At 39.9% G+C, this 22,582-nt stretch overlaps 1 protein-coding gene across 1 annotated transcript in view; it reads right to left on the reverse strand.

Moving 5' to 3' along the window:
- CIB2 (calcium and integrin binding family member 2) overlaps positions 1-15,909 on the reverse strand; it is a 38,637-nt gene extending 22,728 nt beyond the window's left edge. Inside the window, exons 1-2 of the mRNA XM_010011089.1 lie at positions 15,859-15,909; positions 5,617-5,651 (exon numbers count right to left, since the gene is read on the reverse strand). Of these exons, the coding sequence (XP_010009391.1) occupies positions 5,617-5,651; positions 15,859-15,909 (86 nt within the window). The remainder of the gene's footprint in view (positions 1-5,616; positions 5,652-15,858) is intronic.
- Positions 15,910-22,582: the final 6,673 nt, after the last annotated feature.

The raw sequence follows: 22,582 nt of genomic DNA on the forward strand, positions 1-22,582 counted from the left end.
TCTCCGGCATCCTGGTCGCCCCCTTCAGATCCTGGAAGCTGCTCTGAGGTCTCCACGCAGCTTCTCGTCTCCAGCCCTGACTTTCTCAGCCTGTCTTCATGCAGAAGGTGCTTGAGCCCCCTTATCATCCTCATGGCCTCCTCTGGACTTGCTCCAACAGCTCCAGTCCTTCTTATGTTGAGGACACGAGAACTGTACTCCAAGTGAGGTATAATAATAATAATAAAAAAAAATAAAGTTTCCTTATGTTCAGACAGAACCTCCTGTGTTACAGTTTTTATCCACTGCCTCTTGTCCTGTCACTGGGCTCTGCCTTCTTTGCACCCTCCAGATCCCAGCTCTCTCAGCCTTCCTACATGAGAGATCCTCCAGTCCTATAACCTTCTTAGTGGCCCTTCGCCAGACTCTCCTGGTAGCTCCACGTCTCTCCTGTACTGTGGAGCCAGAACTGGACACAGTACGCCAGTACTCCACAGTGCATACACATCAACACTGAGAATTATTTTGTCCTTACCTGAGCCTAGCAAAACAGGTACAACCTGACTAAAATACAGGAAAATGAAAGGTTGATGGTACAGGAGATGCAGGAATTGTCTAGAAGCATTTTTTTTTCTTCATTTACAAAGGATACAGAAACTTTATTCATAACAATAACAAAAACATAATTAACAAGAAAAAGAAGAGCAGCTTCAGAATACATGTTCTTCCTCTCTGTAGTGTTGCATTAAATTCAGGAAGATTCCCAAGGCTATAGAGTTCCCCCAGACTTTATTCTCTTGGTAGGCACTTCTTTTTTCCCCCAAGCTGACAATGTGGGAGTTCCCCCTTTCTGCCCAAGAACCCCAAACTGCTTGGAAGATGGGATGTTATAAAAACAGGATCTGGGTTCTAACCCCTCCCTCCATCTGCAGAGTAACTTGCTACACAGGCACACGCACCTTCAGCAGTTTGCTGCATTTGCTCCCTTATAAGGAAGGCTTTCCAGACACTTGGAAGGAACCACAGCTTATCTCCCTAGCTTCCCTCTCAGGCAGGTCTCTGATTTAAAACCCAGCATGTAGCTCAATTGGCTAAAAAGGTTCCTCTGCACCTCGCCTGTCACCCATCAAAAACATGCCAAGAAACAGGCAGAGAAGAGAAGGCACAGAATTACTGTTTTTCTTCTACAGAAAGGTTCAAAGCTGGTGCCCTGCTCGGTAATTTAGTGCCATGTTCCCCCAGCACTTGTCTTGCTATGTTAAGTTAGTCTCAAACTATACACCTTAAATTTACATTCCATGCTTTTTGACTAGGACAGACATCCAAGAACACCTGTATCTGAATGTTTGGGTACCTGCCAAATCACACTACTCTGCAGGGGGAAAGAGAAACAGATGGGCTGGCAGGCAGAGGAGCCTTGTTACTGGAAAAGAAGCTTGTCTACTAGAAAATCAGAATTACAACACTGAGTAATACTGCATTGTAAGAGACAACTCAGCCATCTTTTCCCCATTTACAATAACAAGAGAAGCATGTTATATAAACACATGCATTGCTATGAATAAAGTGGTTTTCCAGCCTTTGTGCATATGTAATTTTTCCCCATTATTCCTGTTTCTACTGGATGTTTTCCAGCACGACAAACCTTTTTTGAATGGTGATGCCCAAAACTGGACAGTCTATTCAAAAACAATTCTGGCTGGAATGGAATTCTCCTGGTTTATGGACAGTGCTGAGGTTAATGCATCCTAGTACTATATCTCCTTGTTCTGCAAGAGCATCAGGGGGTTTTGTGTCTGTTACAATGGTGTTTGCTTTGCTCAGACCAGCTAACTCCCTGCCCTTTGGTTTTTTGTTACGATGCATTCAGCGCTTGAAAGTTTTTCTCAGTTCTCTGTACTTGACTGTGTGAATTTCCTGTAGCTCATTTTGGATCTAATAATTTCTTTAATACATTGAGCACTGCTGAAAAAACTCATCTTGATTTTCACAGTGTCTGCACCCTCTTCACCTCAATGTTTCTCACCACTCTACCATTCTCACAAATTTTCTAAGTAGGTTCAGTAGCACCTTAGCCAAGAGGTCAGTGCATTTACACAGGTAGAAAAGGACTAACACACACAGGAACATACCAAAGCCTTTATGAAAATAGAAATATGGTGCATCTGTTTTTCTCTTATCCCCAAGAGCAGCCACTCAGAGGAAGAGATTTGCTTCTCACAAATGCACAGTGGCTGCCTCTGAGCAAGTATTATGTTCTAGGCACTTAGGAAGTCTGCCAGTGTGCTCTGGCATCTTTCCACACACCAAAGTTGTGTCCTGAAGTTCTACATACTGGTCTAATTTCCACATTCTCCCTAAGAAAATAGAGGCAAAGCCCTAACACACACCTACCATCAAAATCACTGACTCCAAAAATTTGCTAGCTGTCCTTTAAGTATGTTAGATAATACTCCTGTTAGCACTGACCCAAAACATGACTACGTGACCCAACATTCTTTAACACGTTCTTGCCCTGGGCCCATGAGTGAATCCTCATAGTTGTGTTCAGCCCTTCTCAAAAGTAACCAACTTTATGAAAGAATTAAGAGTGTATTTAGGTTTTCTGGGGATAAACAGTTATCAAACACCAGTAACGATCTATGGTTTCTATTTTTCCTTTTCCCCAAGCACACTTGCCTCTGCTGCAGTCTAACTTATTTTTCCAAAAAAACATTTTCATTACTCTGTGTTTAGTTTCTTCACCTTAAATTCATGAACTCTACTGTTTCCTAATAATTTTCAAATTACCCACACTCAGATCCTCAGTCCCTGCGACCACAGCCTGTGTTTGTGCTTACTGAAGTTGATGCCAATACCAAACTCTTACACACTCAAGTTAGACTAAGCCAGTCTAATACCTTACTGGTACAGAAACTGGTACTCTCCTCATTTTCAGTTGCATTTGCACACTGGTTCTTGTGCCAGTTTTAGCATTCATCTGATCCCCTGGAGAGGTGATTCAGCTCATTAAACCAGCAGAAAATAGATTTGTTGTTGTTTGGGCTTTTTGATGGGCTACTTTTCCTGCAGAGACAGATAAAAACACTTAGCCCATTTTGCCTAATTGCAGTCTTATGCTGGTTTACATCAGCTTAAATCGATCTAAATTGGAGTTGCCATCTTCATCTCTTCACCATCACCTCCACAAATGTGCCCCCTCCCTGGTGCCATTGCTCCCACTCCTGCTAACAGACAGTGAGCCAGCCAAGGGGGTCATAACCCACCGTATTCCCACTCACTGAAGCTTCACCTCAGACATGCAGACATACCTCTCGAGTCTACTCTGTTCCTTAGACGGCTATTTGTATTCAGCAGTTCATATACAGTAAATACTTTTGATTGTGTTACTATCTGCCATGTCATAAACTGATTATGTATAGATGCTTCCAATAAGCAGAAACATCACATTCTGAGGCAAAGGCAGAAGAGGAAATACAATGATTCCAAGTGACTATTCTTTATCACATGATTTTAGGCCTTTACAGAACTACTCCCATGATTTTATTCTCCCAAGCTTTTCACAATCAAACATTAATATTTAGCTTTATCTATTTTTTACAGTCCATTAATTTAATCTCATACCCTTTTACACAAGCATATTCTAAGGTTGCATTGTTTTTCATAGGTATTTTTGGGTTTGCTGCTTTTGATAGAGACAGGGTGCAAAGTCATGCAGGCATTGGCTCCCTTATCTCCCATACACAGCCCATAAGTAGAAAAGTTTTCTTTAGCCTAAAATCAATAATGTGATTGAGTCTAAATGCATGCTTTGAACTCTTCTCAGCAGACTGTTTCCTTACAACTTCATTTACAACACACAAAATGCATTATTAGGCTTTCTCTGCACTCAAGCTGAGGCCCATCACATGCTTCTCATTGGAGGAAGCTACACTTCAATTTCACAATAAATTCAAACAGTTTGGGGTGTTATCATTGACACCACACATGCCCTTTTGTGTTACTGAAGAGAGAAAAGCAAACAAAGACAAAACTCTTCATTTATATTTCTATGGTTTTTAGAGAAACAGCACTTACTAAAAATCTGCCAGGGTTGGTTTAACTTGCACACTATTTGCAAGTTCAACACCTCACTGTACTTTCATTGTTCTATTTAAATGACCAGGTGACAATAACACCACTCAGAGATACCATAAGCCCCAAAATAATATTCAGAACAGCTTTTTAAGTGCCATAAAATGTAAAAGCCACAGCTGAGAGCACTTTCAGCACATTGTGCGTAAACATAGTTCACATGATCTTTACCAGGCAGAGCTTGCAATCTAAACAGACAAGACACAGGAAATAATATCTTCATACTCACAAGACATAAAAATATTAAGTGTAGCTAACAGACAAACTACATTAGTAATTTTACAAAGATGCTCAGAGTAAGAAAGCAAACAGGAGTTTTCAATTCCCAAGTCTATATCCCACCCACAGTCCCCATGTCAAGCTTTCTTAGCTAGAAAACATCCACAGCATGAGAATCTTTTCCATAATGCAATGCTGCTTCCTTTACCATTAAGTTCTGTGAATTACAGTGACCTCCTCTTCTCTATGTCCCACTTGCCATGCAAGGGAAAAAGAAGGTTAGAAATCATCTGTCTGCAAATGTAGCTTCAAGTTACAGGTTTGAAAGAGATACACAGTGTTGTGTCCAACACGGTGGCATTTGTGGTACTGTGCAAATCCTAAATCAAAGGGGAAAGAAAGATCCATTTCTACTCAGATATTCCTTTATGCTGCCAACTGTCCTGCAGGACAATGGAGTGCTCTTACCTACTGAAGTAAACTGTGGCCTGTTTTACCATTACCAGAGGTATTTTTGATCTCAAAGCAGTTCCTAGAGTTTATGGAAAAAACATTCTTCTTTTATGGCTGAGAAGCGATTCAAATTTGAGAATGCCAAAGCATTATGAGCTCCAAGGTCTAGATACATACCGCAGATTTATTCTCACCCCCTAAAGGGGCAGACATCCTCAGAAAAACAACAGGGATATTGACAGGACAGGATCTATGTCATACTTTTACAGATCCTTAATCTGAATGGTTAGTAGATGAAGAACCCATGGCAAAATCCAGGGCAAGAAGTCAGCATACACATAAGCAGAAATCACTTCAGTTTGGCTCAGTCCATCACCACTGAAAAAAACCTAAGTCCCTTCTATTGCAAGCAGGGATCCCAATCTTCATGATTTTCTGTAGGGAAAGTCTGTACAGAAATAAACATTCTCAGTGCTCTGCATTTAAGTTCCACCAGTTGTTCCACACTTCAGCCCATACCAACCCCTGCACTGACTGAAGGATGTGCACTCATTGATGTAACCAAGCAGAAAAGCAGCAAATGCCTTTCACAGAAAGCTCTGCTGGCTCTCAGCTGGCTCATCTGTAGAAAAGTTGATGATATTGACATTAAGCTGATCACCATCTGTTTTCTTAGACACATTCAGATAGTGCAAGTGTATCTCGAGTCCAATCCTATACCCATTCACTCACACAGGCCACCTGGCTTTATTTGGTTTCCTCACAAGTCAAAAAAGATTTAGTCCCTTACACACTCATCATGAAGAAAAAAATGTAATATGATCTACTTACCTAAGGATTTCCTTCCGAGTGAAGAATGTGCAATCCTGTTAAAAACCAAAAAGTATTATTGTACTAGAGAAATATTGATAAAAAACCCTGCAAATAATCACTTTTCAACCTTTTGGAAGGAAATTGAGATCTGGCACTAAAACATTAAAGATTATATTTGTGTACCATCTGCTTTTGACTCAGAAACAATATGCACTGTAAAATAACTGAAATAGCCTAAGGACAGGGCTATCAGTGAAAATATATTGTTAATGTGAACCTTTAGGACAAAAAACCCCACCAAAACAAAGTACAACACAAAACCAACAGGTTGATGAAATACTTTTCCACTATGGAATGACCAGACCAGAAACAAAATTAAATCAAAAAGTAAGGTATAGGCCAAAAGCATTCAACAAACGGATCTAGAAAGCTATAAATAACAAATAGATAAAGGAAACTATATTCTAACTTGGAGTATTCCTCTATTAAAGACACCTGATTTAATAACAAAAATAATGTACTGATTTATTAGTTTCTGCTAATTTCTCTTTCTGCTAACAATGACTTTGCACCATGGTTACTCTGGCGAAGGCTGCAAACTCCCCAAGTTAGGAACATGGATAAAAGGAAAGTCCCTGCTCCAAACAGCAGGCAAACTGTTCAGGTTCCCCTGTGGTATCAACAGAAATTGAAATAACTTACTAGAATGCAAAGTAGAGCTGGCTGAACCTGAAAGGGCAGCTTACAGGCATTCAGTTGCATTCTAAATGGCTCTGTGGTGGGACTGCATTTACACTGCTTTAATATTCTCTTTATGAACATCTGGGTTTTGCTTGAAAAATTCACATACTTCACAAAAGAACCAGAATATGAGCAGTGAAATAGTTTGCATTTCATGTATTTCTACATCAGTCACAAAACCAATTGTATATTCAGGTGCTGTGAGGAACCATAATAATCAGCCCATCCCATTAACAGACATATTTCCCTAATCCCCACTGTTTTACTCAATATATATTTAGAGCATATTGTGCCCTGTGTTCAAAGCTAGGAACACTGGCAGCAATGAAATACTGGATGACCAGTTTAGAACATTGTTCAGGCCATAAATTCAGAGAATAGGCATCTTCTTGTCTTAGAACTGGTGGCTGATGAGAGCGTATATACATAGGGAGCAACAACCAAACTACAAAATTCTTCTTGATTATCCACCTTTCACAGGCGCATGTGATGTGACAAGGCATTTGCCCAAGAATTCAGCTTTTAAGAGTTTTCCTCCTTCAATGTAAACACATTTAAAATATATGGTATTTTTAAGCCTACAAGTGACAAGACAACATCATCAGACTTGTGAAGCTGTACATACAAGTAGTATGACTCCCCTAGTCCTGCTCTTCAGTCAACTGTTGGAAAAGCGTTTCTTTCCTAAGCTGACAATCATTCTGGCTAAATGCCTGCTTCTTCCAAGACAGGGAAAAGCAAGTGATCACAGCTAGCTGAAGCAGTCAAGCAGCTTGTCTCAGATACCCAGCTATGCTATCAGTCCAGCATGGTATCAATTATTGAGTTTGCTTGCTCTCCTCCATATAAAGCAGCAGGAGAAGCAGCTCCTCCTTCAGTGTATTGTGTAGCAGAATAGCATTACAAGGCACAATAGAAAGCACCTTGGGAGCTGCTGACACCGATGTCACATTGTCTGGAACTGCACAAAGTGAAATAGGAGCCAGCTGGTTAAGTCTTCATTAAGTCCAGCACACTCAACACTTACGGGCAAACTGTCGCTTAAGGATGCTTCACTTACTAACTAAAGGCAGGTGCAATCTCACAAATAATTGTCATGCCCTCAGCAGCAATCATTCTGTAATTATATAGGCTTGAGAAAACAGCACACACTGTTACTTAACTAGAAAGCTGACAGGTAACTGATATGCAAATGGAGATAAAGAAGTTACCCTTGGCCTTCCAGAAATCATGAAAAAATGCCATTGGAAGACACAAGAAGAGGTCAAACCATAAGCCTTTTTTGCTCAAGATCCACAGAATTTTGTTTTAATCTGAATCATTCTTTGACAAACACTATTGTCTGCTTTTTTCTTTTTTAATCAAACAATTTTTTTACTAATATAAGCCAAACCCCACTGATATCTGAAACCTTTATAACAGAAGTAGTTGCAAGTTGCCTGAGCACTGTTATTGACTGCAGTGCTCCAATTATGTTTGTCTGTTACATGGAACTGTGTGTCAGGGATGAGGGGATGTCAAAAAAATAGTACGGTGATTTCACAGACCACTTGCAGAGATCTTAAAGCTACTCAGGGTCAGAGCATCATGAATTAATTGTGACCTGGCCTATACTTTCGATCCACAGCAAAATTACAGACACCAATTAAGAAATACTTTTCCATTAAGAAGCCTGTCTGGTCTCAAATGGCTAATGTGAAAGCCACAGCTCCAAGTGATCTCTGAAAGGTAAGTCCAGCCATCCCTCTTGTTTCTCCCAGCTTCTTATTTCTGTGTCTTCCTTTACGCAGACTTCACACCAATGAGTAGTATATCTGCACCAGAGAATGCCAAAGGAAAGAACTAATGTGTCTGGAAACTAACCAAGCAAAAATGGATTCATTTCCAGCTTAGATCATTTCCTTTTAGTGGCTTAGAATATAGCATCGGTAGTGCTGGTACAAGAGATGAAGCTAAGACAAGTATCTATTCATGGCAGGAAAGAGAGAGGTGCAGGACTGCCCTAAGTTGGATTAAAGTCGTGATGGAGCAAGGGTCTAAATAGCATAATTACATTTTCTAGTTGCTGGAACTCCAGCAATTTAGTTCCAATTTAATTAAAGACTTTTGGCCAAAGAAACACGGAGGTGAATCATCCAATTTTCTTCTGGCTTCTTCATTCATACAGAAAATACACAGTGATGGGCAATAAATAGTAAACTAACATGTAAAATTAACTCCCTCAGAAGGAAAGGTGAAGTGGATCCTGGAAAGTATTTGTCATTTATGCATACAATGACATTCATCTTCCTTCAAGCCAGAGATATCATGGAACACATTTGCTATTATATGGACTGTATTTGAATTTATTATGAACTTAAAATCAACCTGTCTCTTCTGTCTGGACACTAAAGCCACTGGAAGTCCTGCTAGAAAAGCACAAACCAAATACTGGAAAACAATGCATGTTAGCAGTTTCCATTAATTCTCATCAATTCAAGATTCCTGGCAAGAATTTATCTGGAGAATCACTGCTTTTTATTTCTAATGCTATACAATGGTGTGAAGAACTTGTGCTTACAGGAGGCTCCTTGTGGGTTTTAGGTTATAGAGAATAGAGCTTTGCCTTCAAAGATCACCTACTCCAGCCCCTGGGAAAATACGTGCTCCTTTCTAAGATCAACTGTCCCACTCAGTCTGTCCTTGTACCCTTAATAATCAAGTTAATTACAAGTCTGACAAAGGATCACTGATGGTTTTTTAGAGGTAAGATACCACTTAAACCCATCTGCAATTATGCACTTAAACTTCCTTATGTCTAGCAAAGTGAATAAAACAAAGCAAACAGAAAAATTTCCATTGATTTCAGTGAGAGCATTAGCTTATATAATGGGACTTGGTTCTCAGATTTGGCCTTTAGGTGCTTAACTGCCTCTTAAAATGCTTTGCACAGAAAGACACAGATAGCTGGTGTTTTCAGGTACCTTGGATAGCTTTACTCCTGGCTGATAGTAACACTTTCTGCAAGTCACTCGACATAACTTGTACAGTAGGGTTAATGGTCTCTGCTCTTAGAATTTACTTTATAAAAAAGCTGAATGTGCACGCTGTTAGAGTTTAATTTTTTGATTTCCTATGTCAGATGAACACAGGTTTTGGACAAAACAGGAACAGAGTGAAATGGTGGCCCACTACCTTTTCTACTAGTCTGTAAGACTTGACTGCAGACTCCTAGCTCGGTTCTGCTTTATGTTTAGTTCTATAGTGATTTAAAGAATAACAACAAAAAAGAGATAGAGATACCTGTGCTGAGAATGCTGATACTTAACTTCATGTACAGTGTGCATACACAGCATAACAGGAGGCATGGCTCCAGAATCAGAACGCATTCATTTGTGCTGTTGGATAGATTGCCAATTTCAGTGCGCAGCATCAGCACCCAGTCTGTGAATGGCAGCAGAGTCCCCTGAACCGAAGATTATCGCTTACCACTTCTGGAAGCAAGTATCAGTGTGCATAAAGCACAACTTTCAATAAAACTGAGTTCACATAGATAAGCACAACACTTCTCTACAGAAAACAAGAAAAACAGGAGAAAGGAACAGTAGAAGGAAAGACTAGCAATGCTCAAGTACGCAAAGGTCCTGTGAAACAATATTTCTTAAATCCATTAGATGCATATTTTTCCTCTTAAACCCATTAGATGCATGTTTCTCTTCTAAGACAATACATATATATTCCCTTTTATACGTAATGTTTCATAAAGGCACATTTATTCTGGTCCTGCAACAGCTCCATTGGAAAGCTTTATAAACAATGAAATAATATAAAACAGTCTTAGCAACACAAAAATCACTCTAAATTAGAAAAACAGTCTCAAACAAAAGCCAGCAACCCACAGATAAAGTAAACCAGTGACTAACAGGAATATCCTCAAGGCAAGACAGATTAGATCCAGGTAGCTAGCTGACTAAACAGCTTTTAAAAAATAAGAAGTACTGAATACTGAAGCATTGTAGATGTTGATATCTTAAATTCATAGAATCATTGAAAAGTCTGGGTTGGAAGGGACCTTCAAAGGTCTTCTAGTCTAACCCCTCCGTGCAATGAGCAGGGACATCTTCAACTAGATCAGGTTGCCCACAGCCACATCCAGCCTGGCCTTGAAGGTTTCCAGGGATGGTGCATTCACCACCTCTCTGGGCAACCTGTGCCAATATTTTACCACCCTCGTAAAGACTTTTCTCCTCACATCCAGCCTGAATCTCCCCTTTTACTTTAAAACCCATCACTCCATATCCTATCACAACAGGCCCTGCTAAAAACTCTTTGATTCTATGATCACTGTAAACATATAAATATATACAGTCACTGGATGTCAATGAGACTAGCACCAGCCTTTAAATTGAGTAGCTGTGCAAGTTCTTTAGTGAATTCAGATTTGAACACTAAAAAAGATCTTGACAGTTAGTATCCATTAACAACATTGGTATATGGACTTCTATCTAAAAAAAAAATGCTGGTTGCATCAGAATGCCAATGGAAATACTAACATACGGTCCATCTTTATTTGTTATCATATATATTTTACAGCTACAGCCAGAACAACTAACACATCCACTGAGTCTCAGGAGGAAAAATCTGCAGCTATAAGGAACCAGTTTGTATACTTATACTGCAACATGGGAGCAAAACCAGTTGGGCATTAGCAAGGTCTGAGGAAGAAGCAAACTGTCAACAAATGTGATTTTGCTCTATAATCTATACATACACCAGATGATAACATTCAGTATCTGAAGGGAGCCTACAAGGATGCTGGAGAGGGACTCTTCGTTAGGGACTGTAGTGGTAGGACAAGGGGTAATGGGTTTAAACTTAAACAGGGGAACTTTAGGTTAGATATAAGGAAGAAGTTCTTCACAGTGAGCGTGGTGAGGCACTGGAATGGGTTGCCCAAGGAAGTTGTGAATGCTCCATCCCTGGCGGTGTTCAAGGCCAGGTTGGACAGAGCCTTGGGTGACAGTTTAGTGTGTGGTGCCCCTGCTCATGGCAGGGGGGTTGGAACTAGATGATCTTAAGGTCCTAACCTTAAGGACCCTAACTATTCTATGATTCTATGCAACCAAAATCTGACTAAAGGATAATTTCACAAAAACCTTATTCCATTATTATACCACTTAAATTTGCACATTAACAGCAGTACTCTATCAAACTGAAAAGCATGTTTGACAGGAGGTCCTGGGGAATCTGTGATGAATACACTTTTTGTGCTCTTGCGAAGGGTTCATTTTCACCAAAGCTCCTGACTGAGTCAAGCACAGCTTTTTTTAAATCAAAAGATAGCTTGATGGCCTGGTTTCACTTTATAAGGGGCATTTCTTGACAGATCATGACCTAAGTTGTTTTACCTGGTTTTGCATAATTCTCATGAAATAAAGTTGAATCCCACTTTGACTAGAATTTTATACAAGGAAAACAGTTAGCTCTGCAATAGACAAATCCTTGTGTAAAAGCATCAAGTCATAATACCTTTTATTGCCTAGAAGACAGCCAGGACAAACACCAGCTTGTTTTGAGGGTGCATTAAATAACATAGAGGCCTTAATCCCATTAATTAGCAAAAAGAAACAGCTTGCAATAAAACCAGTAATATCTGATCTAAAATATTTGTGCCCTATATTCTCTAGGTTCTGTCTATTAGGGAAAAAATTACAACCAAATTCATGTAAAATTCAGACCACTTATTTGAGTAACCCCAGAAAAGGGAATGAGATTGATCAAACAGTGGAGTGGTTTGTCCATACCCCAAGCACAGCTTCCGTGCATTTCCTACTCAATGGAATTGTTTCTCAGTAAGAAATGCAGTGCACTGAGGCCAGCGTACAGCTCTGTTGCCACTTTATTCTATACCTGCATTTTGTATTGCCTCAAGTATCTTTAAATAGCATCACTCAAAACCCCCTAAAATGCCTGTTCATTTTCTTGTCTCATTATGAGACGTGACCTCCAAAATCTGTCTAATGAAAATTTCTTTTAAAAGCTTAATTTTAAGATGTTCTTTGATTGCAATGAAATACATGTTTCTTGCTGATTAATACTTAACCTTCTCCCTAGCCAGACTTTGGTTAGATTTTGCATTTTGTGTAAAAAAAAATGCCAAAACCTCCAACAATCGAACAAACAAAACTCTGACACACAATGCCAAACCGTACTCTAAAGGCACAGAAGTCAGAATTCCCCAGTAGAATTAATTTTCTTTCAAGGATAACTTTTAAAATGAGGCAAAGCTCAATGATGAAACTGAAGCTTACAAAAGCCTGATTTCCAAACATTTCACTAAGCTTATGAAAATGTGAAGAGCTGCCAACTAGAACACTATCTTACTAACAGATAACATGATCTTAATAACAGGTGACATGCCAAGGTGTTAGGAGATCTGCAGCTTTACAGCCTTTAATTTGCCTCTAGCTATTTTGAATAAAAGAAGCCGGGAGGTTTAATATTATCAATTCCTACTACACATCTATTTTATAGTTTCAACTGGCCCCCCATCACCAGTCTGGACAAAGAGTATTTAAAACACTTGTCTACTAAAAAAATTGAGGTCATCTTGTGGGTGACCAGATTTACAATTACTTAATTTAAATGTATAGGTTCTGCTAAGAAGTGACTCTTCTATATGATAGTTTATATGCAAAACCAGTTATACACAGGCATTTCAGAAAGTTTAAGACAAATCAAATAACGTTATTCTACTTATTTAATATCATATTAATGATTTGAGATTTATGCATGCTAGCTCTTAAAGTAGGTGATTTGTCTGCAGCTTAATCTTTACTCCTAAAAACCAAAGTCTTCATATGGTTTTACCGTACTTTAAGCACACGAACTTCTCAATTTTCCATCTCAGTGTCTCCTATGGATCAAGAGCTTAAAACATCGTGCATTAAAAAAAGTAACAAAATGTCATGGCTAAAGTAGTATTTAGGTGCTATAGGTCAGAGCGATTTGTGTTGAAGACAAAAATGGTGGAATTTACAACCAGATAATACAACAGCCAGAAATATATTCAAATAAAGAAATGCAAAGTCTAACCACAAGGGGTTTTGAACAGGAACTTCTAACAGGAACTGTGAGGAAGTTAAAAATCCCCAAACAACTATTTTACAAAAAAGGATTAAGTTGACTGTTTTGCTTCTGCCATCCTGATACTATGGATGTTGTAGCCCTGAGTATTACTGTAAAGAGAACAGCACCAACTTACATACAAATGCCTGGTTCTTTGGAAAAAAAAACCAAACAACCCACCAAACAACAACAATAACAACAAAAAAAGATTAATAAATGATCCATTTTAAAAGCATAAAATAGATGTAGATGCCTGGCTGTACACTGGGGTACAGCTGTGCACAACAGTTTGTTGCAAAGCAGATCCAGGTACACAGTGTGTGGTTCAGAGGACCTGGCAACTCAATTGCTCACTCAAGAAGTTAGAAACCTGCATTTTAAAAATTATGGAGCCATTACCTCATTCTTCCCTTTTCTATTCTGAAGGAATTCCATAAATGAGAAAAAGCCAGATAAGATGGCAAACTCCAAGTCAAACAGCTCCATTTGTATTACAGCAACCGCACACTGCCCCAGAAGGCAAGAGAGGCAAGAGCTCTGTGTGTGGATGGCTACAGCAGCGAGTGCAGGATCCCCACTTTAAAAGATTGTATGAGGAGGTATGCAGGAACTAATGGATCAGAGGCAAATCACTGTCCAAGTAAGGTCTTGATCTGACTGTCTGCAGCATGAGGCTGATACTCTTTCCTAACAAATTCTAGAGGTTCTTGTCCTGAAACTTGTTATGTTATTGTACTTAGCATATATAAAAAGTGCTATTACTATTCAAAAATAACCTAGCACTGACGAAATGAACTACAAGTCTGCCTGTAACAGAGAAATCCCACAGGCTAACTCAGTCCACCGGACCTAACTGCTGCCAGGCTTTGAGATCAATTAGCCAGCATTATGAAAGGCAGGAGCTGCAAAAGCCATTAGGGAAAGGCAATTTCTACATGAAGAGTAGTGAATTAGGGATGACATTTCAGCTCTTGCATTTGCCAGTTTATGTCAAGAAGATAACGTTAATTACATTTGGATTTTGTTCTGTTTCACTGCAGTTGTGCTCTGTTCTGTGTTCAGTTTCATTGTTAATAGGAAGACAGACACTGGTGTTTTACAGATCTTTGATTTCCCTCTTGCCTATCCAGCAGGGATGTGAAAAAAAAAAACCACAAAGCCTTTTTGGATCTTAGACTACCAAATCTAAGACCGTTAACATAGGCTAACAGATTACAGTGCCTGACTGCTGGTGAGGGTGACGTGTGGCAAAGTGGAAGTTAAAGAGGCTCCATTTTTCCATTTCCTACAACAAGAAGAAAAAGGCCAGGCATTTAATAAAAGCATTTCATTTATGCCTTATTTTCAGCATGGGATAACATTTTAAAGCACTTTATCAAATAAGCCTAATCTGACTCTCTGTGACTAAGTATCTACACCTGTGTGAAGTCCATGTTAGCAGTAACTCCAAAGAAAATTGGTATTTAAATTCAGGGTTTCTACTTAAAGGGCCTGAGCCGCAGATCCTGAAGGGAAAAAAAAGTTATTTGCTTTTGTGTGCACTGAATCCGTCCCTTGGTTAACAGGAGTTAAACTAAATCTTGATTTCCTGAACTGTTAGTTCTGTCTACGTTTATGGCTTCACATAAGAGAACAGAGCAGTGCAGCCAGCCCTGTCAGCTGCCTCCTCCTTCAGCCCACTTCATTCCATAGATTGCCTCACTGTGTTTTCAGAAACTTGTTCAAGATGCCCACTATGCAGAAAGCTTCCTGCAACCCATTTCGGTCAGATCTGTAGTGTGCTGCAGCATGACTGGAAACTGGGAATTATTACTTTTTTACCCTATTAAAAATCCAGTTGATGTGATTTGAAGTAAATAAAGTACCACCAATATGATATACCTGGACATAAAATGAATACTTTTTTTATAAGATAAGAAACTGCCATCCAGGAGTGGATGCAAGCATAAGGATACCTATTTTGGAATTACATTAAGCATGTTTCTAGGACTTATCCTTTGGAGAAGTTAATTTATACAAGACCTTCCCCTTCTCTCCCCCCACCCCCCCATTGTCACCAAAGACATCAAGGAGAGCTCTTATCTACAAAGCACTCAATAGAAAGATTCTACTAAAAGCTCCCATTGTCAAGCTGATCACAGTCTTTTTATCCTGCTTCCTAGTCCAGACATGGAGGATTTGACTCCTTTCCCTGTATACAGAGAAGGGAATTAAACTGAGTACATTCAACAACCCTGCTTTAGAATACTATTACAACTGCTGGAAGGAACAGTAGAATATGTGCATGCAGGCTACAAGTGAAGTTTTCATTTATTTTTGGAAAAAACACGCCCCAAAACAAACAAGACCCAAAGCCACAAACATATGAACTTTACTCCTTTCCTGCCCCTAATGCAAACTAAGATATCTTACCTGGTAGGCATCCAGCTGTTCATCAGTAAATATCGTTTGCTTATTACCCATCTTAGATGAGGAGTTCTTCCTCTGTGCAAATGCATCCCATTAGAAGTAGCTGGATTCCTCTGTATTGTGGGCATTTAGAGCATGTATACTCTGTGAGCGTGATGAAAAAAATCCCAAAGCCTGCATTGAACTGGTTTTGGTTGTACCTATTCAATGAGGAAGGATGCAGGATCAGGAAATCTTTGTAAAGGCTTGACTGGAGTGTGCCAGGAAGGAAAGCGTTAAAATCACAGGCAGGTGTCACCCAAAAGCAGCGATGCCATTCTCCATTCTCCCCCCTTTCTCAGGTGCTTTTATAAGAGGCATACAGAGTTTTTAAACCATCAACCCCGAGGAGCCAGGACTAGAAGAAACCAGCTCTCTATTGCCTCAGTTCTCACTCCCTTGTTCACTTCAGGGCTCTCCTGCTCGGCACCTTCACGTTTCAGAGCAGCTTTGCGTCACCCGATGCCCTCGGCAGCGCAGTCGTATTACATGCACGCAGAACAAACCTAGTAACTAGCAAAATGGATTAGCAGAGCAAAGGTTTCTGCAGCTGTTCTCCCCCCAGATAAAAGCACATCCTTGTCAGTGCTTGGATCTGACCTGCACGCAGCTGCTGATGTTAAACACAGCTGGAAGGAGGCTCAAAGCATCCAGAGCATCCCTGTAACATGCCGCGGGGGCTCCACGCTAAATGCTTGTCTACACTGTGGCTGTAACAAGCCCTATCAAGGATGTGAGCTCACTACCAGAGGTACCAAACTCCCAGGTATACCACTGAATGCAAGTATTCCTTCTCACGTTAAATAAAATAAATCGGGAAGATTAAAGTACTTTAAAGGGACACTAATCTGACTCCTTAGGTTCAAGCAAGCAGAGCTGGAAAGAAAAAGCTGTGAACACAGCCTAAAGCAAAGGTAAAAGGTACCGCTAGAGGGCACAGTGTATTTCAACTATTACAACCCTGTTTCCAGATTTCTAGGAAAAATTTAAAAATAAAAGAAATAAAAGAGCATGTAAGAGATACAGACAGACTCAATGAAAAATTATCTAACATCTGCAGAAGGATAAGCTCTCATTAGAACCGTAGAAAGAAGGCTGAGCGAGAAAGAATGGGAACAGGGAGGAAAGATGTGTTAGAGACAGTTTCCTTGGACTGCTCACTTCTCGTTTGTGCACATTGGAATGGGAGACGATGAAACTCTTCCTGGTTCCTTACAGCTCTGTCAATGGCCACTATTCCCGCAGCAAGTTAGCATCTCTAATAAAAATACCTGGAGAATTACCTTGTGCTTTTTCCTACAGCTTCTAGTGGTTCTGACCAACAACATGACCAACAGCAATTCAATTTGCCTTCACATATAAGAACACAGAACAAACATTCAACCACAATACTGAAAGTAAATATATTGTATACAAGCTGAAAAATATCCTATGAAGTGTTGGATATGTAGTAAAAACCTCCCGTGAAGTGCTGAACTGCAGACTGCTCTAAGAGCCAACCTCTTTAGATTGTAACATTCAGAAATGCAGATTTGATTAGATGCAAACCAGCAGTGCCCTGAGCAACAAAACCACAAGGTATTACCATAGACACAGAATAGAGGGCTTGGGATGAGAATATATTCACCAAAGCTAATTAGCAATCAGCAGACATCTGTAGAATATACTGCAACACAATTTCAGAATAAGGAAGAAGCTGCGGTGTAAGGACAACACAAATTCTGAAAGAGTGAAGCAAGCATCTATTCAAATATGAGACAATTGAATCAACTGTTTGTTGCATGGCCAAAAGGACCTCTGTTTTTCTAGCCATTAGTGTTGTGGGGTTTTCCCCAAGGTACTGTGGCCTTGGATTCTTGATGTTTTCCAGAGGATTCTCCACAAGACAGAATGTAAAGAAAAAAAAAAACAAAAAAACAAATCTGCAAAATACAGTATTTCTGTTAAGGAATAAAAAAAAATTTTGAGATTAAGAGCTTTTGCAGTTCTGAAAGTTCATACATGTCCTCAACTTCGAATGAGCTTCATCACTGACTTTTGTGGTTACTGATCTAATGAAGCATGTTTCCTATTTATGATCTGGTGGTACTGAAATGCAAGAGCTAGCAGCTGTTCTCAGTCAGACCAGACCAATACTTAGCCAAGTGATCTGATGAAATAGCACTCCCCTCACAGACACCTAATTCAAGCTGCCTGACTGTGCAAATCAGATTAAATATAAATGGCCAAATTATCTTTAATGCCATTATACAGAAGTGAATTGACACCAGGAGTGCATTGGGCTCCATATCTTTGAATCAGGAAAACTGGTATGGCTAAAAGAGCTGATTGCTTTAAAAGAGTTAGAAGTTCTTGCTTTAAAAGAAAGACTCAGGTTATCAAAGGAACTGCACCCACTAGGTAGATGCACAGAAAATAAAGTGTTTCTTAAATTCTTCTTTCCATACTCTGGAGAATATCCTTCATTAGTAAATTAAAGGGTATAGATTTTTAATAAGAGGATTAAAATCCTGATTGTTGAGGGTTTCACTATATTAGCTAGCTCTTCTCAAGCATGTTATAATGGTAACTATATTTCACTGGATAATTATCTTACTAAAATACCCAGGTAAAATTTAAAGACAGAATAATGCATAAACTCTTTTTCACTCCTATCTGTTTGTATGTACCAAAGATCAAATAATCTTTCAGTTTGCTCTTTTTCACTCCTTTTATCTGTTCGTATTTATCAAAGATTAGTTTTATTTTCCATTTGGGTGTTAAGCAATACATTATTTACTCCCAGTGTAAGCTACTGCAGCAAATCAATACTTTTCTATGTGCACAGCAAGACCAGACCTTAATGCTGTCAGCACCAGCCTTCCATCACACTTGGCTGTATTTCAGTTTCTCTAAACTGTTTGCCAAAGCAAGTGATTTTAAACTATTAGCAACACATAGCACAGGGCATCTTGCAATCAGTGGCAAAGTTTACTAAGGAGGACAGTATACATCCAGTAGTCTCGTGGTTACCCTGTCCATTATACCAGAGAACATGGTGAAGTAGTCACTGTTCATCTGCTCTAAAAGTTTAATTCATGGAGCAGAAAATCTGCTATCAACCACATACACTAGATTTAATATTTTATAGCAAGATGTGGATCAGCTGCAATGGCTCAACACCCACCTAAGGCTGCACACTGAACTCGCTTCCATAGCCACAGCTCAGGGAGTGGGACAAATCATGCCAGCACTCCTGAGCACCCTCAGTGCAGTGTCCTGTTCTGAACTGTTGCTAGCCATGGCACCAGGTGACTTTGATTTATTGGTAGAGGCGTAAGTTCAATAACCTCCAACAGACAGGTCATGCTACCTTAAATTGCCTGTGAATTATGCAGTAAGAATTTGACTGTGCTTTAAGTATGGAAGCTCTGATTCCTTATACAAGGAGGATGAAGCTACTATGAACAGAGGTCACTTTACCTGTTAGCAAGAGGATCTACACAGAGTTTTAACAATCAAGTTGCATATCTACTGCCTTCACTGCTCAAGTTGGTTTGCTGCAACTTTTAAGTGGGGAAAAAAGAACTTGCAAGATTTCATGCCCGTTACACCAAGAATTCCAATTTCTCTCCCCCAGAGATGTTTCTTGGGAGGTTAGCTCTACATAAAGATTCACTCTGTTAGCAAAAAGAATAATTTTGACCTAGAAGGGCTGCCTGCACATTTATTCTGTTGCTACTTTCTAGGAGTCTTTAGGGCCCCCTTCTACTGCAAGCATAAGTAACAGTGATCACTACTCGCAATGATTACAAAGGAGAGGCTCTATCCTCCACTGATGCTGTGGAAATTCCTCCTGCGTCTTTGGGGCTTGTTTTATTTACTTGAATGCTAGTCACAATTCTGTTTGCCCACAGATAAATGAGAAGTAATAATGTTCACCTACAATAGGTGCTGTTAAAGTAATTAAAATACTCATGAGTTCCTTAAATAAAGATGCTACAGAGCTTAATAACATAACCATTGTAATATGCTACACCAACTATCACAATTTGCCTCTTATTTAATAGTTATTGCAAACTATAAATACAAAATTAACCGTGAATACATGGTTACAAAATACAAATCCTAAAATAAGTGAAAAAGACGGTCTGATGCTACTACAGTACATAGGAAAGATGATTTTCCAGCACACAGCTAACAGGAGAATGCTTAGACCCCACTAGACTTGTCTGAAGTGCTGGGCTATAAGAGAATGTTTCATAGGACCAAGCTCTGTCTTATGAATGAATAAACAGAGCTGGAGAAAGATGCAAAACTTGTAGCCCTCAAGCACATGAAAGATGCTGACTGTCTGCCTAAACCGCATTTGTTATTACGAGCCAGACCTTTTTGTAGAGTTTTTAATGCTAAAGCAAACAAACAGAAATTGTGCTAGATTTGTTGCATTTATGATGTTATTCCTCTAGCTTAATAAAATACAGTATCTTAGAAGATGGAGGTTTCTGACTGCATTTCATTAAGCCTAATTTCAAGTAAAAACTTTTTAAAGATGTTTTATAAAAAATAATGCTTTGCATCAGGGACAAAATAATTAAATAAAATGGTTTCCTATGCAGACTGAATTTAATATCATTTATTTCCTCATATGGAGTCTCAATTCAGTGATCACCAGGGGAAAGAAACTGCTGCTGCCTCTATACAGGCATCTGTTTCCGAGCAAAATAACTACTGCATTGTTCAGCCCTTCTCTGAACAGATCCAAACTAGCTGCTGCTAATGATGTATTATCATAGTATTATTATGGTAGCACCTGTAAGACACAGATGAGAAACCTGCTGCAGCAGCTGTTTATGTATGTAAAAAAGGATTTCTCCCCTCCCCTCAATTTACAATCAAAATGTAAATCCAGAAAGTGCATGCAGATACAGACAGAAAACAGAACAGGAATGCACTGGTCAGATTAGCATAGCACACAGTCAACTTAACATTCATGGAGTCCTTTGGTAAGGATCATGGCTAAAGAAACAACAAATATTAATGAAGGAGTAGAGCAGATGTACACATATGGTGAGAAGCAGTACAGTAAAAACATAAAAAATTAGCTACTGTGTCCTGGAAACATCATAGGTCAATCCGAGATGGGAGCAAGCCTCAATGTTTAAAAGGGGATGAAAAAAAACAGAGAGCAGATGTGTGAACTGTGGAAATCAAAACATGCATGCAGTAGGCTGTACTAACAGAGGAAAAATTGCCAGTATGTCTGGTGCTCTGTCACTAAAAAACAGGAAAAAAACCCAAGTGACCCCCAGAAAATAGGGGTTACTAATGCTGTGTATTGTCAAATGTCAGTTCTGAGAACTTCTACTTACACTTTAAAGACAACAGCAGTCTGAACACACAGTCTCAGTCCTTAGTTTTCAAGCACATACAGGACAGAGGTAAGTAAGTGAAGATAAGACACATACAGGGAACTCTTATCACCAAAAACTGGCATGAAATTATACTGAGACAGAACCTGAAGTTTTATGTTGCCAAAACATAAGAAACCGAAGGTAGTTTTGCTTGTGTTTTAAGCTTAAAATTCCAGGATATATTAGACTCATATTTTATATCACCCTTTGCAGCCAGTGAGTTTAGAAATTCAGTCTTGATTTTGTAATCAAAGCTGAGAGCCTAATTTATTCCTATCACTGTTTGAATTGACAATAAAACAGTTGACATAGGCTGGCTGAACAAAATTGCGAGCAATGGCAACACTGTTACCCAGACAGCTGAGCCTACCGCACCACTGTCTGAGCAGACAATACGGAAGGTGGAACTATTATCACAATTTCACAAGTAGGAAAGTCTTTTAAAAGTTAGGTGCAGTGGTTATTCCCATTGGTCTGAGCTCAAACTGCCTCGGTTCTAGCTTGGTGCTTTACTCTCAAGTACATAGAATCCCAGCCTGGTTTGTGTTGGAAGGGGCCTTAAAGCTCCTCCAGCTCCAACCCCTGCCCCGGGCAGGGACACCTTCCACTAGAGCAGGTTGCTCCAAGCCCCTGTGTCCAAGCTGGCCTTGAACACTGCCAGGGATGGGGCAGCCACAGCTTCTCTGGGCACCCTGTGCCAGCGCCTCAGCACCCTCACAGGGAAAAGCTTCTGCCTCAGAGCTCATCTCGATCTCCCTTCTGGCAGGTTAAAGCCATTCCCCTTGTCCTGTCACTATGTGCCCTTGTGCAAAGCCCCTCTCCAAGGGATATGGTACATCCCAAGCTCCCTTACCACCCTTAAGCACACAGAACAAGGATTCCATGGCTGCTTGAAGCGGGTCTTCGAGGCCGCAGTCTGTCGCTGCGTGTGCCCCGGGGCCCCCCCCCCGCCACAGCCTCGGCGGAGCCTGCAGCTGACACACAGTATCAGCAACATGCTAACAAATAACGAGACAAACCCCAAGTTTTATACTGCCCCTACGCCAAAAGCTTTGGGGTTTGACACTTTAAAGTCCATGCTTTGTTTCATTTTTATCTCTGCTGCAACAAAAACCTGACACGTGGTTTTTAATGACAACTGCTCCTTCCCGTAAACGACCCAGCTCTCGAAGCTAAGATGCTATAGCGGTGCCAAACGCTTCAGAACCACTTTGGAGAACCGCTACGCAGATGCCACAACGCTACCTCCTCAGACGCGCACCCGGGCTCCCCGCAGCACCTCGGGCACCGCCGAG

Source organism: Nestor notabilis, unplaced genomic scaffold (genome assembly GCF_000696875.1).
Source record: "Nestor notabilis isolate BGI_N333 unplaced genomic scaffold, ASM69687v1 scaffold1023, whole genome shotgun sequence".
Lineage (NCBI taxonomy): Eukaryota > Metazoa > Chordata > Aves > Psittaciformes > Psittacidae > Nestor > Nestor notabilis.